This window comes from Scomber japonicus, chromosome 8, assembly GCF_027409825.1.
Source record: "Scomber japonicus isolate fScoJap1 chromosome 8, fScoJap1.pri, whole genome shotgun sequence".
NCBI classification, from domain to species: Eukaryota; Metazoa; Chordata; class Actinopteri; order Scombriformes; family Scombridae; genus Scomber; species Scomber japonicus.
This window is the reverse complement of record NC_070585.1, coordinates 30,906,305-30,923,908: the sequence shown is the minus strand read 5'-3', so window position 1 is coordinate 30,923,908 and position 17,604 is coordinate 30,906,305. Positions and strand designations below refer to the sequence as shown.

The 17,604-nt window shown below is 37.6% G+C and overlaps 1 protein-coding gene across 1 annotated transcript in view; it reads right to left on the bottom strand.

The window, feature by feature from the left end:
- Positions 1 to 1,380: 1,380 nt before the first annotated feature.
- Positions 1,381 to 17,604, bottom strand: part of pcdh12 (protocadherin 12) — a 30,122-nt gene continuing 13,898 nt past the window's right edge. The window contains exons 3-5 of the mRNA XM_053324156.1: positions 14,893 to 15,044; positions 2,506 to 2,670; positions 1,381 to 1,825 (exon numbers count right to left, since the gene is read on the bottom strand). Coding sequence (XP_053180131.1) covers positions 1,566 to 1,825; positions 2,506 to 2,670; positions 14,893 to 15,044 — 577 coding nt within the window. The 3' untranslated portion in view covers positions 1,381 to 1,565. The remainder of the gene's footprint in view (positions 1,826 to 2,505; positions 2,671 to 14,892; positions 15,045 to 17,604) is intronic.

The window sequence follows — 17,604 nt, the reverse complement described above, 5'->3', positions numbered from 1 at the left end:
CCACTGTCTTGAGGCTCCTTCCATTTCGCTTGTTAATTAAACCTGAATTGAAGAAATGCTTACTGCTTCTGTGATTTATTGATAGTAAAAAAAATGCAACATGTACAGTAGCACCATTGTGTAAAAGGATTTGTCATTTATCACACATCTGTTTCTCATACATTAGTCTCAGTTTGCTGACGTCATCACTCAATCTGCACAAATCACCGACTCAGAACGTTTCTCAACAGCTATATACTGACTGACATAACATTGACAAAGCTATAAATTATAGCCTCACTGCTTGATGAACTAAGTCATCAGTATGTTTGGGATGTAGTGAAACCTGGTTTCAAATGTATAAAACAGCTGTCCACATTTTTATTTTCAGTGATTAATCGACGAGTCATCTTCCTCTGCCAGAGCCCGAAAAGTAGGAAAATAGTCTTGTAATTGAAGTACAAGTGTTAAAAATGACTCATACTGTACATTTAAAGGGGAACTCCACTGATTTTACATATAAAAGTGTGTTTAAAGGGATTGGGGAGAGTACTACAATACATCTATGAAAAGTAATATAAAGCCTTTTTTGGATGAAATCTGATAAATGACAAAAAAATGAGAGAAATCTGGAGCTAGTGGAGTGAGGTTACCAGACCTCTGCTGCAGGCTATAGCAGCTCCAGGCTACATTAGCCGCTACATTCGAGTTAACTGAGTTGCATTGTGGGTAATGTAGGCACCAGGTTTTGATAAGGAAGAAGAGGAAAAATGTGTGGAGTTAAAGCTGCAGTTGATAAGTCTTATAAAAGTAACTTTTTGTCATATTTGCTAAGACTGTCACTATGTAAAGACAGCATTACATGAAACTAGTAATCTGTAAAAAGAAAAAAACAGGCTCATTTAGCCCCGCTTACTGCTCCTACTGCAAATTGCCAGAATCCACCGCGACCGGACAAAAAGAACCAATCAGAGCCAGGATTGTGTCTGATGGAGTGTCTGACAGCTGTCGATCACTGCTCACGCACACAGGCCCCTCCCCCTTCCTCCTCACAGGTCCCTCCCCCTTCCTCCTCAGAGGCTCCTCCCCCTTCCTCCTCAGCTCGGTCAAGCTCATATCTCTGAGAGCGGCTTCATGAGCGTAGAGAAAGTAATGGCGCAGCAACAACCACCGCGTGCATGTGGTCGCGTGCCGTCGCGCACGTCAGCCTCCTCTGGGGGAGGGACTTTGGAGGCAGGGCGGGAGTGCAGCGGAGAGGGAGGGGGAGGGATCTGACAGTCGTACTTCTTCAAATTTGATGCTCAGACCTCTCTCTCCTCAAAGTTACCAACTGCAGCTTTAAAAAAAGACAATATCTCTGATTGTGTTGCTTTGATTTTGATCCTTTTTGCAGAACTCTATGATAAAAAAATGAATATTTATTTACAGTTTTTAATCATATTTAAGTATTTTATCACATAATGCCTCTAAAATCCCCACATGCCACTCAAACACAGAAACATGTGATATTGTTTCTGTTACTTTCCAATCCGAGCTGCATCTCAGTGTTTAGTTTTTCTTCTCTCCAGTGTTCAGTGATCAGATATTTATTGATAAAGTCCTGATGGTTGAGCCAGGCCTGGTCTCTTCTCACTGTTCCCAGAGTTCCTTGCTGCTGCGTTGGCTGCAGCAGGTGTGGCTCCGTCCAGGCCCAGCGAGCGCCGGTACGCTGCAGACAGTCGGTACAGGACATCGGGCCGAGGGCCGGGATGGGCGTCGGCCTTCTGTGTCATCAGCATCTCAAACAGGGTGCTGACCTCTGACAGCAGGGTGCCACCCAAAGGACCGTCCTTCTCTGGGGTTTTACCTGAGAAGAGGAAGAGGAGAGGAGGTGTCACTCTGCTGCTATTTCGAAGCACTGAAAAAAGTTTTAACTAGAGCTGAAATGGAGAGCTATATGATTAGTTGACCAATTATTATTTAATAATAAATACGATTGTTTATAAGCATAAATAAGAAATGAATCATGGTTACAGCTTTTTCATATGTGAATATTGGCTGTTTTTTCATTTCTTTTTCTTTGGGTTTCAGATAAGCTTTGGCTCTGGAAAGTTGCAATTGACTGACTGTTATTCTTTTAAAGTCCAAAAAGTTTAATCAGTTACTCAAGAAAATGAACTGACTATTATTTGATAATGAATAAAGTAATTAGTTGCAGCCATAGTATGATTTTAAATAGCTTTAACTACACATCATTTTCCATCATCATACGAAATGCGATGTCTTCTTTTCTTGAAATGACGACTTGTTTTGTCTGTTTTTTCGGATTATTCATTTGAGTAACTTGCACTAATTAAATCTATATGATCTTCATTTATTGGCATTAACCTTGAATAAATATGAATAGTTATATGTAATTTTGTAATATGTAAATGTTTAATGAAATGATGCATCTTTTCTTTTATAGTTTCTTTCTCGCATTACATTCATATTTACTATGATTCAGACCAACTTGATTGATAAAGTCAACAGTCATTTTCATTTTACCGAAGGTGGAGAAAGACGAGGAGTCCAAGCCTTCCCGGGGCAGGACCTCGCTCTCGGGGGACGGAGGCCCATTGGGGACAAAAACATTGTCGTGATAATCGCCAGAGAGCGGGAGAGAGAGTCTGGCCATCCAGGCTGGATCGCTGACCTCCGCAAAGACGTCATCTGCAGAGAGAGAAGGAGAGAGAGGAGAGAGTCACATAAGATCCTTGAACTGAAGCTCAAACATACACCTCATATGTGATGATCAATTAATCATTTCAGTCTACATTATCTGGATCCAGCGTCTTCAATGTGAGGATTTCCTGCGTTTGTTTGGTTTGTATCCTTCTAAAATGGATAGATTTGGGTTTTGGAGGTTTGGTTGGTAAAAACAAGGAAGTTGAACTCTCAGGAAACTCTGGAAAACTGAAGGGGATTTGTGACATTTTATGGATTAAAATATTAAATAATTTAAATAATAATAATAATGTGATTCTGTATCTCAGCAACTCTCAACCAGATTCTCATTTAGTTTATTGATAATATTAACATTCCCCAGAGGTTGAACCCTTTTGATTTCATTGACCCCATGACCTCCCCTCTAGCGCCCCCCTCAGCACAGACTGTGTATTTTAAAGCTCCCAAACTGCTGCTCTAAGTTCAATTAGAGTGTCACTTGTTAAATTGTAGGCTCATACTGAAATCCCTATCATTAAACCTCGGAGGGGCCGGAGGGCATTTTCAGACCTTTACTGTTTAGTCTGGTTGAATCAGACTCAGTTTGTTTTCCTCATTGATGTGATTTGTTTCAGCAGATTTGAACACTGTCATCATCCTCGACCGCACATTCAAACACCCTCATAGAGACCTTTTAGACGAAGGGGTCTCGGTCCAGTCACAAACAAACTCTGGAGCTTTTTCTTTTGTAGTGAGAACTTGATATAACCTCAGTCCGACTCATTTACAAGGCGTTCTCCTGCAGCAAGGTGTGCTTTGCATGCTGGGATGCAGATGAGTGAAATCGGACACTAGCAGCAAGAATGAATTGAGATCAGACCTGAACTAAAGTACAGTATGTTGCATTCTTGTTATTTGGCCAGAACACTTTCTTCAGGACTCTATTCCTGGAATGGAATAGAATGGAATGGAATGGAATGGAATGGAATAGAATGGAATAGAATGGAATAGAATGGAATAGAATATAATAGAATGGAATGGAATGGAATAGAATGGAATAGAATATAATAGAATGGAATAGAATATAATAGAATGGAATAGAATATAATAGAATGGAATAGAATAGAATAGAATGGAATAGAATGGAATGGAATAGAATAGAATGGAATGGAATAGAATAGAATGGAATAGAATGGAATAGAATAGAATGGAATAGAATGGAATGGAATAGAATAGAATAGAATAGAATGGAATAGAATGGAATGGAATAGAATAGAATGGAATAGAATATAATAGAATGGAATAGAATGGAATAGAATATAATAGAATGGAATAGAATATAATAGAATGGAATAGAATATATTAGAATGGAATAGAATAGAATGGAATAGAATAGAATGGAATGGAATAGAATAGAATGGAATAGAATATAATAGAATGGAATAGTCCCGAATCTCCTTTCTATGCTGTTCTGTCAACAGGAACCAAAACTGAAGAGGTTTAGTGTGAAAGCACCTTAAGAACAACTCAGTCATCAGTGTTTTCAATTTTGCAGTCATTAGGAAACACAAGTACAACCTCCCAACATAATCATGTGTTAAAAAATCCCCATTTTGTCTGATAAATCTTGGTTTTGTTCAGTGTGTTCCTTCCTTCAAGGGTCTGAAATGTGTCTGATACAACCAGATGTGTGCAGCAAGTTACTTTATCTGTAACTGTAGATAGGTTTGTTTTGCAGCAGGAGAGAAGTCAGGCACCAAAACAGCATAACAAAAAACAAGATAAGGTGCTCCAGACTCCAATAATCATTGCTTAAAACACAATAAAACATAACAATAAAGTGAAAATAATGCATAAATAAACATTGCTTCTATAGCATCTGTACAATGTTGGTACGCCTTGTTCTGTAGAGAGGGGGCTGCTGGAACAAAGCTATTTTAGTACTGCTTTGTTCAACGTATTGGGACTATAAACCAACCTTCATCCAAAAGGAAGAAGCTGGAATTCACTGCATGTGCAGAGAGTGGGAGCCGACGTTTGAAATCGAGCTGGTCATCCGCTGTAAGTGTCTGTGCCTCACCGATCAGCCCACTAGACCATTTAACAGTTTGATTTAGAGAGTTTCTGTCCTTTAAAGATAAGTTTTCAAACCCATAACACCAAAGAACAAGATTAAAAAAATGGTTCAATGACAAAAAAAAGACTTCAGACATTCCCTGTCCTGATACACCTTTTAACGTTCCCAGATGTTCACAGAAGACGATAACAGATCGAGTGTCGGAGCGTGTTGGACGACGTGGAGGCAGGAAGAGGAGGAGGAAGTAGCAAAGTAGTTTTATCTGGCTGCTGTCAACAGGCTTTTCCTGCCATCCGTGGCGTCCTGCACGCTTCAGATGTACGGCTACACATCACGTCCACATTACCCATAAAATAAAAAACAAACAAAACAACAACAAAGAAAAAAAAACTTGCCGCCTCCAGTCTGACATTCCAGTCGCTTTGAGAGGCATAAACGCCGGGTGTGTCTGAGCAAAAACACACAAATCAAATCTCTGAGTCATACACAAACAGAGCCGAGATGATTATACGTCTCATTGCATTTATTCACTTACTGTAAAACAAGCTGCCCACTGCTTACAAATATGTAAAAAAAACCTCAATTTCTTACGCATTCATTCACATCCAGACACTATTTTCTCTCTGTCTTCATCCTCATTACATCCTGTTTATGTCCTGTTATTCTTTGCCGTGTCTTGTAATGTTTGTGCAGTTACTTGATTTCCCCCCTCAAGCACGATGATGCGATCTAATTTAATCTAAACTGGAGTCGGTTGGAGTCGGTTCATCAGTGCGGAAGGATTATTTGAAGAGGGTGAGATAAACTGAAGCAGCGGAAATAAATAAATGAATGAATAAGAAGTGCAGAGGCGAAAAGAAACACAAGCCAACAGTTTATCCAGATTATAGAAAGTGAGTGCAGTACAGTCACTCATTGTACAGTAGAAATAATACAGATTAGAATTAGTAGATTACAATTTATGTATTCATTTCCTCTGTTTTCAATCCCAAATATGTCTTGGAGGTTTGTTTCTAATCCCTCTGATCGTTTCTTTACTCATCAGATTTATTTAAGTGACATCACTGTGATATTAGAAACATGCTTTGGTGAATACAATATGATCCTAACCAATAGAAATAATGTCTAAAACACCTGAAATATTAAAATTGTTATAAATTGGAATTATTCTTCAAGGGAGAAGCTGAGAATGAAGTAAGATAAGGTAAGTAAACTGAAATACAATCACATTGAATACAACTGTAATATCAAGAAGTCGTCTAATGTGGAGAATTAAAACAAAATTTAACATAGAAAGTACAATATTGAGCGAGTGGCCTGTTCACACACACTGTTTCTATGCTCATAACACAAGATTAGAGACAGTCAGACCATAGACTGTATAAAAGAAATGGACGTAACATCCGTGACGTCACCCATTGGTTTGTGGACTGCTGCTCGGAAGCCAATAGTTTCGAATCTAGGCAGCGCCATCTTGAAAATGTCAGGCGCATGCTGTGAAAAATAAAAACACGGATTCTACTTATATGGTCATGAGGCGGAGCCATGGGTGGAGCGGGGAGGTTGCTATGGTTGCGAGGGCTGGATCTCGAGGACATTGGTCAATCAACCTGTCAATCAGGACGTAGCCACGCCCTAATGCATACCCTGCTTTATCGTCACATATAAAATCAGGGAGGCCAAAATGTCCCAAATGAACATCATACTGCATTGAAGAAGGCTTTAAACTAGCGATTGAGACCATAAACACATTTTGAAAACATTTACTGAGGTTTGAAATCAAGTGAGAAGTTGGTGAATTCTCCATTGACTTGTATGGAGACAGTTGCCCCCTGGTGGCCTTTTGATAGAATGCAGTTCTAAGTTACTTCTGTGTTGGACCAGAACTCCCCGCCTGTGTCAGACTCTATTTTTGGCCGGAGACCAAGTCATTAAGTGTGATGGCCCCTTTCCTTTCCTAACTCTAATGAGTGTTGGTTTAGTTAAAGGTTATTAATATATTCTTTTGTGTTCATTAAGGAGATGGTGGGTGTGGCAGCCAACCAGATTTGGATCACCAATTACTCCCATAGGATAAAAAGCCAACTCCTAGCATTGTTTAGACACTTTCTCTCTCTCTTTCTGACTCATTCCCGACCCACATGCTCCATATTTTTAGTTATGTTGTTTGTTTTTTTATCGCTATCTGTTGTGTTCATTCACGTGTTTTGACGTCGCCTACAAGCAATTAACCATTTGCTTTAAAATGTCATGTTTGATTGAGGCTTAACTGTAAATTAACCCTTTAAAAACCTTTGTGAAACGTCTGATTTACACAAAACTGAATCCTGAATCATGTGTATGAACTATTTTTTTGTCATTTTCCTCATCTTTCTAGTTTGTATGCTTTTAGGCATGTTGTTCAAAACTCCTTTTCATATGCTATTTTCAAAATTTAGAGCTGTATCTTACGGAAGCATATTGCATTCACTTGAATAAAAAATAAATAAATCTGTTTTTTCTGAGTAATTCATTTTTTGGTCTGTAATTATTTCTGTTTTTCTGCATATTTTTTTTCTTTTCTGAGTTTAGAGGACATTCAAAACATTGGAGACATTCACTCTTTATTGAGAGCTCGATGTAATGGAAGCAAACATGACCTGTTTGTTTAGTTTAATCTTAGTTTTACTTTGATCTGGGTTTAAGACACTGGGAGGTCATCCTGTCTTTAAGTCTTATAGATGAAAAGCCCATTCAGATCTCCTGGACATAGCAATGTTTCTCCAGGATCAGCTGGACATATATGGCATGCTCCATGGATACAAGATATAGGTTGGATGTTCTCACAAGATTTCGAAGTATCTAGATAATTCAGAGAAAAAAATTACCATGAAAACAGGAAAATAATTAGTCCAAAAAACAAAAAATAGCCAGAAAAACAGGAAAAAAGATTAGCCAGAAAAACAGGAGAGAAAAAATTACTCAGAAAAACAGAAATAATTACCTCGAAAAACCAGATTTTATTCAAGTGAATGCAATACGCTTCCATAGTGTATGAAATCTAATGAATAAAAAACTACATTTTCCTTTTATTTAACTTAAGAAAAAGAAGGAAATAGATAGATTTAAATTTAAACGCAGGTAAAGAAGCATTTAAAAGTAAAATATACTCAAATATGAAACATTAATGCTCCATATTTGAGTGTTAATCTCTGACAACGGGGTAATTAGTGTCAAATAATGCTCCTCTTCAAACTAACTAAATCCTTTTAAAGCTCTTTAGATACATTTTTTCTCTCATACAGCCGGATAAACGTAGACGAATAAGTAAGAAGTGGAATATTTTTGTGTCTCAGCTCAGACTGATCATCCTGCTGAAGCTGTGCGGTCTCCTTCATCTAACCATAACCAGATGACGGGCATTACCTTACTAACACACACACACACACACACACACACACACACACACACACAATCATGCTTGCTTAAACCCAGTGTGGTACAGACCGCCCCCGGAGTTAACCCCACCACCTCCCCTCTTTTCCTCTTTTTTTGTTTTGGCAGTATTTCACCACAAAGCCACCAAAACACTAAATCCTTTTTAAATTACCCGACTCTGTCTTTGTGTTTAACATGTCAATTAAATCTCACTTTATCCATTTTATCAAACAGCTTCAGCTCTGAAATACCACAACTGTTTGATGGCTTTTTTTATAAAATATAACTCCAGTACTAAATAAGTTCTTCCTTTACTTTTAAATCATCAATGAATTGTATTTATAATTGAAGCTTTTGAGATTTGACTACAATAGAAAAACTCTCTCCAGATGTGCTGCAGTCTCATAAAAAAGATTAAAAAACCAACAATTGTAAAAAAGCAAATTGCATTTATATAAAGTTAGCGTAGTGTGTGTGTGTGTGTGTGTGTGTGTGTGTGTGTGTGTGTCTGTCTTAAGAAGCCACATCAACCCTGAGCCACATGAATGAGCCACACCACTACACTTGGTGACATTTTCCTTCATCACTATATGAACAGTGGTAGTTTGATTCAATCCCACACACGTGCTGGAAATACTACATAGAGCATAAAATGTGAAATGTGGATTCATCCGCCACAGAAAATAGTCCCTAACAAATGTGCCATTTTCCACTTGTTTGAGTAAAAAAACTACAATGTCCAGATGTTTAACGAAATTATTGAGCCTTTTAGAAGAATGAAACTATATATGTGTGACTTTCTGAGTCTTTTAAAGTGTTTTTTATTCTTCATTTACACCTTACACCTTACACCTTACCTTATAGTCATGTGCAACTCTAATAAAAATATGTGCCAAAACTTCATTATGAATTTATACTTTTTAGGCCTGAAAACAGAACAGAACAGTGGTAGTAAGAATGAAACTATATATTTGTGACTTTTCTGGCTGGAAATACTCACTACAGCATCAAATGTGAAATGTAGATTAATCCGCCACTGAAAATAGTCCCTAACAAATGCACCACATTCCTCTTGTTTGAGTAAAAAACTACAATGTCCAGATGTTTAAGGAAATTATTGAGCCTCTTATAAGAATGAAACTACTTTCTGGGTCTTTTTTAAAGTGTTTTTTTATTCTTCATTTACACAGAAAACATGATGGATCTCTACCTTAGAGTCATGTGCTACTCTAATAAAAACATGTGCCAAAACTTCATTATGAATTTATACTTTACAGGCCTGAAAACAGAATCACATCTCTAGCAACAAAAAGGAGAAAACACAAAACACACACACAGTCATAGAGCTCTCAACACCTATAATATCATCTTCACACTTGAACAAAGGCTGTGTGTGTGTGTGTGTGTGTGTGTGTGTGTGTGTGTGTGTGTGTGTGTGTGTATGTGTGTGTGTGTAATTCATCATAGTAGTCTTGAAGAAAGAAGAAGAAGAAGGAGCAAAAGACAGAGTTACAGGTCAGAAGAAGAATAAAGAGAGGAATGTGTGTGAACGGCTTCATCAAAGATTCAACACTTACTCACACACACATCTGTCACGTTACTACTCCACTGTAAGTTACACCATAATAGAGCCTGCAGACACACACACACACACACACACACACACATACATAACACACACACACACACACATACATAACACACACCCCCCCCTCCCCCCACTCACTATTCTTTGTTTCTCTCTCTCTCCTGTCTACCTTCATCAGGCAGAAAAACCCCTCCACCTCCCCGGAGGCTCGGACCACCACAATACCAGGAAGACACTGTTTAATGAACACACACACACACACACACACACACACACACACACACAGTGCTCGGTAGTGTACAGACTCAGACACAGCACCGCTCTAATCAATGCTGGCTGGCCTACATATAACTATGTAGAGTTCCCAGATTAACAAAGAGTGTGTTTAAAGTTTGGAAAACCTCTTATTTAAACTTTTTGGGTGAAACACGACTAAGGCCCACAAATCCAGATGTCGGTTGGTCTGACTCGTAAATCACTGTCTGACTTTAAACGTCATGGAGTTAATTGACCAGAACCAAACATTGTCTGAACATGATCTTAAACAGCGTGCTGTCTCTGCGCTCTAACCCTCAACATGCTGAATGAGAATCACTGACTTCTTCTTAAACCACTTTTTCATCTATTTTTATCACTTCATCTTTACTTCCAGCATGCTTTATCTATTTTATTACTGTTTTTGTTGTTTTATATTATTACTATTTTGAATTAATCTTATATTAGGAGTATTTTCATCTATTTTAGTTATTAGATTTTACTGCAGAATTTCAGTACTTAGCCTAGAAGATTTGACTAAGCAAGTTATTTTATTGTTTAATAAGAATAAAAATAATAAAAAGAGGGAGAAGAATGCTTATAACATGACATTACTAACACACTAATAACATGTTAACAATGCTATATCTGCTATCTATGTAAAGGCTAACATGCTAATAATACCATAACCCCACTGAGATGCTAATAAACATAATAGTGCTAACATGATGATAATTGTCGTGCTTATTTAACGAACACACTAACACTAACATAACACTCAAAAACTAAAACTGTCTATGTCTGCTATCTATCCTGGAGTATGTAAAGGCTAACATGCTAATAATACCATAACTACACTAATATAATAACACTAATATGCTAATAAAATAAAAGTACTAATGCTAACATAATGATAATTGTCATGCTTATTTAACTAACACACTAACACTAATATAACATTCAAAAGCTAAAGCTATTTTACTAAGCTGTAATAACATGTTATCATATATAATAATAATTAATTACATTAAAATACAATAACAGGCTAATAATAGTGTAAATGTTAATGTTAGACATGCCAATACACTATAAAGTTCTTTTTATCATACTCTAATAAATGAGTATTATGACAAATGATGTATTTATTATAGTATAGGATTAAAAAATATACTTGTTCCATCCACTATCAGTAAGTAAAGTAAGTAATAAGACTATAATGACAACAGTATTATCTTATTAAACTAACTCTATCATGCTAAAACATTAATGAAACTCATGATAATTATATTAAAGTACAATAACACTGCAATGCTAATAATACTATGAAGTTAAATATGCTAAAAAAAAACAAGCTAACTTCTTTTTAGCACACTCTAATAAATGACTATTGACAAATGATGTATTTATTATAGTATAGGACATTATAGGATATTAAAAAAGCTACTTGCACTTGTTCCTAAATTTAAAAAATGTGGCGTTATTAGTTTTCTGAGTTAAATCTTAAGTAGATTGGAGTTGTATTAAAGAAGAAACCCTGCTGAGTGGAGCGCGTGGGCGGATGAATGTGGATGTTATAACCTGCCACTGTGTTATTTCCTGCTTTCATCCTGTTTTCTTACATTTGTCAGTGTGTGTCCATTGTAAGTGACCAGTCTGTATATTCTACAAGGGGTCAAAGTTCAGGCTGCTTTTGTCCCGACGAATCAAAGAGTTTCTCCAGGAGGGCCGCCGCTAAACTCGGTGACACCCAGGGAGCCATTTACCTGGAGGAGGAAAGTTGGGGATTTCCCACCTACTGGTTTATATATCCCTGCTCCCTCTGTTGAGTTATTTTATCTCTGGTAGAGACAAAAATCTGTCTCCCTCTCATAGTGATAGAAGATAACTAAAATGGGGACAATAGTCTACAGTGAAAACAACAATAAAGACATAAATGAACTTGACATGAATGACAATGGCGATGACAGCACGTCTAGGCTGCATGATGACTGGGTTGAAGAGAGATGTGGGTGAAAAAGAAGACAGAAGTAGACTGGGTTTCTTAGTCTGATAAGCAGGTTCCTTCTTTCCTCCCTTCCTTCCTTCTGTCTGTCCTTCCTTCCTCCCTCCTTCTCTCTTTCTTCCGCCCCCCCCTTCCTTCATTCCTTCTTTCCTCTGTCCTTCTTTCCTTCCTCTTTTCTTTTCTCCCTCCCTCCCTCCTTCCTTCTTTCCTCCCTTCTCTCTTTCTTTCATTCCTTACTTCCTTCCTTCCTTCTTTCCTCCCTCTCTTCTACCTTCCTTATTTCCTCCATCCTTCCTTCCTTTCCTTTCTCCCTTCCTTCTTCCTTTCCCCCCTTCCCTCCTGCCTTCCTTACTGCCTCCCTCCCTCCTTCCTCCCTTCCTCTTTTCCTTTCTCCCTCCCTTCCTTATTTCTTCCGTCCTTCCTTCCTTTCCTTCCTTCCTTCCTCCTTTCTTCCCTTCCTTCCTTCCTTCCTTCTTCCTTTCCTTTCATCCCTTCCTTCCTTATTTCCTCTGTCCTTCCTTCCTTTCATTTCTACCTTACTTCTTCCTTTCCCCTCTTCCCTCCTTCCTCCCTCCTTCCCTCCCTTCCTTCCTTCCTCTTTTCCTCCCTCCCTTCCTTCCTTTCCTCCCTTCCTTCCTCCCTCCTTTCCTCCCAGACTGTGACAAGCAGGAATGACCTGTAGCCTGATGCATGTTGTGATTATTTTCTATTTAACACTGAAGTTTGCTGCACACTGCACATAGAAACTGAATTAAAGAGAGATTTCCAACAATGACATTAAGTCAATTGGTACGTCTGGCCGAGTGGTGCTACCCAAAGTACTGGAGGAGCTTTCAGGGATTTAACTCTAGCATTTTAAATAGTTTTTAACCTTTAACCCTGTATCACCAAATGTATCATATTGGATACATGAGTTTTAGAGACCTTTAAATCATCAGTGTGATCATATTTCATTCCTGAAAAGCTGATTACTAAATATTTTGTAGCTTATTTTATGGTAAATTCATGTGTGTATCAAATTACAGCAGGTATAGAAGTCATTTATCTGTAAATCTGTCAATTTTAATTTTATTTCATTTCATACATTACACATTATTATCATGCATAAAAAAGTTGTATTCAATATGTTTTCATGTGTTTAAAAAAAATCATGCTATGAAAAATAAATTGCAAAAAATTCTCAGAGTATCAAATATGATACAAAACAAAACTCATAATTAATCTTGTTTAATTACTTGTCAGAAGGTCCAATAAACTCTAGTTTCAAAAATTTCAATTTTCTGGCAATTATTTGATGGTTCAGACTTTATAGGGTTAATTTTGTTAAACACAGTCACATCTTCAGTGTGTCTGCATGAGGAAAGGACAAAGACAGGAACTCAAAATGATGCAAATATAGTGGTCAAGTTCAACTTTTGTGATTGTTTCATCAAAGTTCTTAAATATTTAATACATGTTAAAATAGCTTAATAGTCTTTATAGTCTTTATTGGCTCACTGTGGCTCTGATTTATCTTCATGATCATCATTAAAACAACATTAAAACAGTGCAGTTTGCAGTACAGTGTTAAAATTGAGAGAGTCAAATTTTCAGCTTTTACAACAATCCTATAACTCACTGTGATTTAAGTCTGTGATTTTTACTTTCATTTAGTTAAGATTTGGGGAAACCCCATCATGCAGCTGGTATTTTATTCTGAAAGTTAAAGCTTAGCACTGATTCCCACCAGATGCATCTCATTCATTCATGTTTTTTTCATCACCTGCTGATTCGTCATTCAGTGTTATGCTCACTCTCCACTACTGACGCATTTCTGCAACAATGGACTCGAACTTCATTAATGGTCTCGTAACTTCCTGTTTACGATGAAAGTGGGAGAGTGTGTTGTTGTGTGTGTAGAGTAGTGACCGCTGCTTGTGACCATCGTGTGGCTGCATCTCAGCAAATATCTGACCAATGTACAAAAGATGTCTGACTCACTATGTTAAGAATTAGGGTCCTTTAAATTGTTAACAATAGAAACATCAACAACTACTGCTACAATACAAATTGTAGTTGTAAGGAAGCAATGAAGGTAACTGCTGCTGCAAATAACATGCTTTTGATCTAATATCTTTAGACTGTGTATAATTATCAGAACCAATAACTTTGACATGTGTTCACTGCAGCAACCACAAGTTGAGACCATAAATACACCAAATAAAATGTTTAAGGTCCGATTAATTAAGAATAAATATGTGTTCTGAGTTTGACATACCACAGAAAAGTGTGTTGTTAACCACCCTGCCAAATTTGAATGATTAAAAAAATCGCCAAGTATATGAAATTAGGCTTCAAAGTTGTGTAAAAATCAGCCTCTTTCTCTGCTCCCAAACGCTGAAACCCCGCCCCCTACCAAGTGTCACCTGTCAATCAAAGTCACCACCTCTACCAGAAACATGGACACTACGTCTGAGAGCTTTCTTGCTGCTAGCTCGATGGCTAACTCAGCTCCTAGCTCGGCGGCTAATTCGGCTGGTAGGTCGGCGGTTAGCTCGGCGGCTAACTCAGCTAACTGGCTAACTGTAGACTGTAGTAGTAGTAGTGTGCGCTGAATGTAAGCCACATAATATCAGCAGGGGACTCCATGAAATACTGATTGCAGAAGATTTATCAATTCATTTACAGTCCTGAAAAAGCTTTTTTTTTTAACCTTTTCTACAAACATGGTTGTTCCTCTGAGCTCTATGTGACCTTTCTGCTCCACTGCAACCAATCACATGATCCAGGTTTCCATTAGCAGGTAGCATTTATGACTCATTTTAGTGTGTGTGTGTGTGTGTGTGTGTGTGTGTGTGTGTGTGTGTGTGTGTGTGTGTGTGTGTGTGTGTGTGTGTGTACTGTATGTACCAGGATTGTTGAGCAGGTTGTGGAGTCCCTCCCCCAGCTGCGGGTCAATGGGTGAGTCTCTTCCTGGTTCCCAGTCTACGTCCCCAGCTTCGCTCTCGCCATGTCCGCTGTCTTTAGTGCTCTGCCAATCAGAACAATCCTGACCTCCGTATCTGTCCAAAACAAACACACACACACACAATTGTCAGATGACATCCGTAATTACACCTTTCTCCAAAACAAACACAGAGAGGACGACTGCTCCACAAACTCACATGAATCCTCAGTCTAGATTCTGAACCCTTCTCTTTTCTTATGAGCGTCAGCACATCCGAATGAGGCCTGTGTGTTAGTTTTTTTATCAGTTTTCCTTTAAAAAAAAAACTTATACTGTCTCTATAATAAGACTTTTTGATAAAATGGTTGTCTTTATCTTCAGTTCAGTTCAGAGCTTTATTGTTCCTCGAGGGGAAATTTGGTTTGCAGTGACAGTTACAAAAAACAACTAACACAACGACCATAAATAGATAAATAAACAGTGACATGCAACACAACCAAACTTGATAAGAACAATCTCAATCCGAATTAAAATAAGAAATGTTGTTTTTAGGGGTTATACAGGTTAACTGTATTGATGGCACGTGGGACAAAAGAAAATCTGAACCTGTTTGAGCCTAAATCTCCGTCCAGATGGCAGGGGAATGAATTCCTCCAAAAGTGGATGATCAGTGCTAGACAAGAGACAAGCCTGTCAAAGATCTCTGAGAGAGAACGCTACTTTACTGGCTTCTTTCACAATTTTTTGCAGACGATTTTTGTTCTTTATTGACAAGTTTCCATAAAACGAAATTAAGCAAAACGTTAAAATGGACTCAATAAAAGCTTTATAAAATAAAGCCATTAAAATCTTGTCAACATTAAAAGAATTTAGTCTGCGCAGAAAGTATAATCTCTGCAGGCCCTTTCTGCAGATTGTTGATGTGTTGAGATCAGGTGTCAGGTTTTTATCTATCACTGTCCCCAAGTACTTGTAGGAAGCAACCATCTCCACAGCTGTACTCTTGATCAAAGTTGGGCGAGCTGGTTGTGATATTTATTATTCATTTATCTTTGTACTCTTCATTGCTCTACTTTTATCTGCCTTGTTTGGTTTTATTTCTTCTCTAAAGCACTTTCTAACATTGTTGAGACGTTAGAAGTGCTATATAAATAAAGTGCATTACCATTATTATTGCTAGTTTTTGGTGAACATTTTAAACAACATATTAATGTAAAAACACTGAAGAACGGACACATTGCACCAATGAAGTCAATTTTCTGCCAGAAAATCACAAATTTATCTCAGAGTGATTTACAATCTTTACAAAATACAATCATCTCCTTATACCTTTGATTCAGAAAAAAAGAAAGGAAGAAGAAAATATAGTGCTAGAAAGATAAAGGATAAAGACTTAGCTTGAGTCACTTTGCAAAAATGTACAGTTCAAGTAAATATTTTGATGTGAAACTTTAAAAAAAGAAGTATTATTTATTTTTAACACATTGCAGCTATTAAAGCAGAATAAGACACGCTTAAATAAACAACTGTAAACATAAACCTTTTTCTTTTTTCTTTTTTCTTTATCAGCACACTGAGCAGTCGGCCCTGATCATTTCCGTGCTGATAGGAACCAGACAGAGCTCCAGTGTAAATCTGAGGATGTGAGGCCAGAGGTTTCAGTGTAGTGAGATAAAATGGTGATAAAATGCCTGCGGTTTCATGTGACAAATCCTCTGATAACCACAAACACACACACACACACACACACACACACACAAGGACACACTCACTCTTTAGTATCAGAGTGTGGCTGCAGGCAGGTTCAGACAGGAAGTGCCAGAGAGATAAAGGTGAGCTTAGAGGTGTGTTAGTCACTATAGTGAAAACATAAAGCCTTGTGTATTCCCGTTATGATGATTACGATCTTATCTGTGTGGGCTTTTTTTCTTCAAGTTTACTTCACGAGGTGTTCATGGATCGTTTTATATGATATGGGGGGGGGGGGGGGGGGGGGGGCTTGCAGTCTGAGTAGGGGAGAGCAGGGAAAGTTGAACCATAAGACCAAAAGTCATAGATGCTTTCTTATAATTGCCAAAGATAGGAGCAGTGTTGGGGAACTTAATATATTACACATTAATCGTTACTCTTTTTTTAAAAGTAATGTGTTATGTTAAGTTTATTTCATGAGGTGTTCATGGATTGTTTTATATGATATGGGGGGGAAACGTGCAGTATGAGTAGGGGAGAATGGGGCAAGTTGAGCCATAAGACCAAGAGTTATATTTTAATTGCCCTTAGTCATAGATGCTTTCTTATAATTTCCATTGATAGGAGTAGTGTTGAAGAAGTTACTCAAAAAATGTAACTATAATTTTTTTTTAAGCTATGTGTTATGTTACTTAATTCCTCCCTGTGGAAAGTAATCACACTACTAGTTACATTACTTTTGCGTTACTCCTTAGCAAATAATATCTAGAGTCTTGACCATCATAACACTATGATATACAAATAATAACTGCCTGAAAATAATAATATATAGACAACCTGTTTCTCCTCAGAGTCAGCACAAGAGACAGCACTTTATATTATATTATATATTATATCATATATTATATAATCCGTTCACTATTATCAGTACTTTGCTGAGTTTGTTTATGAAAGACGGAGATTAATAAGCAACACAAGCTTTGGCT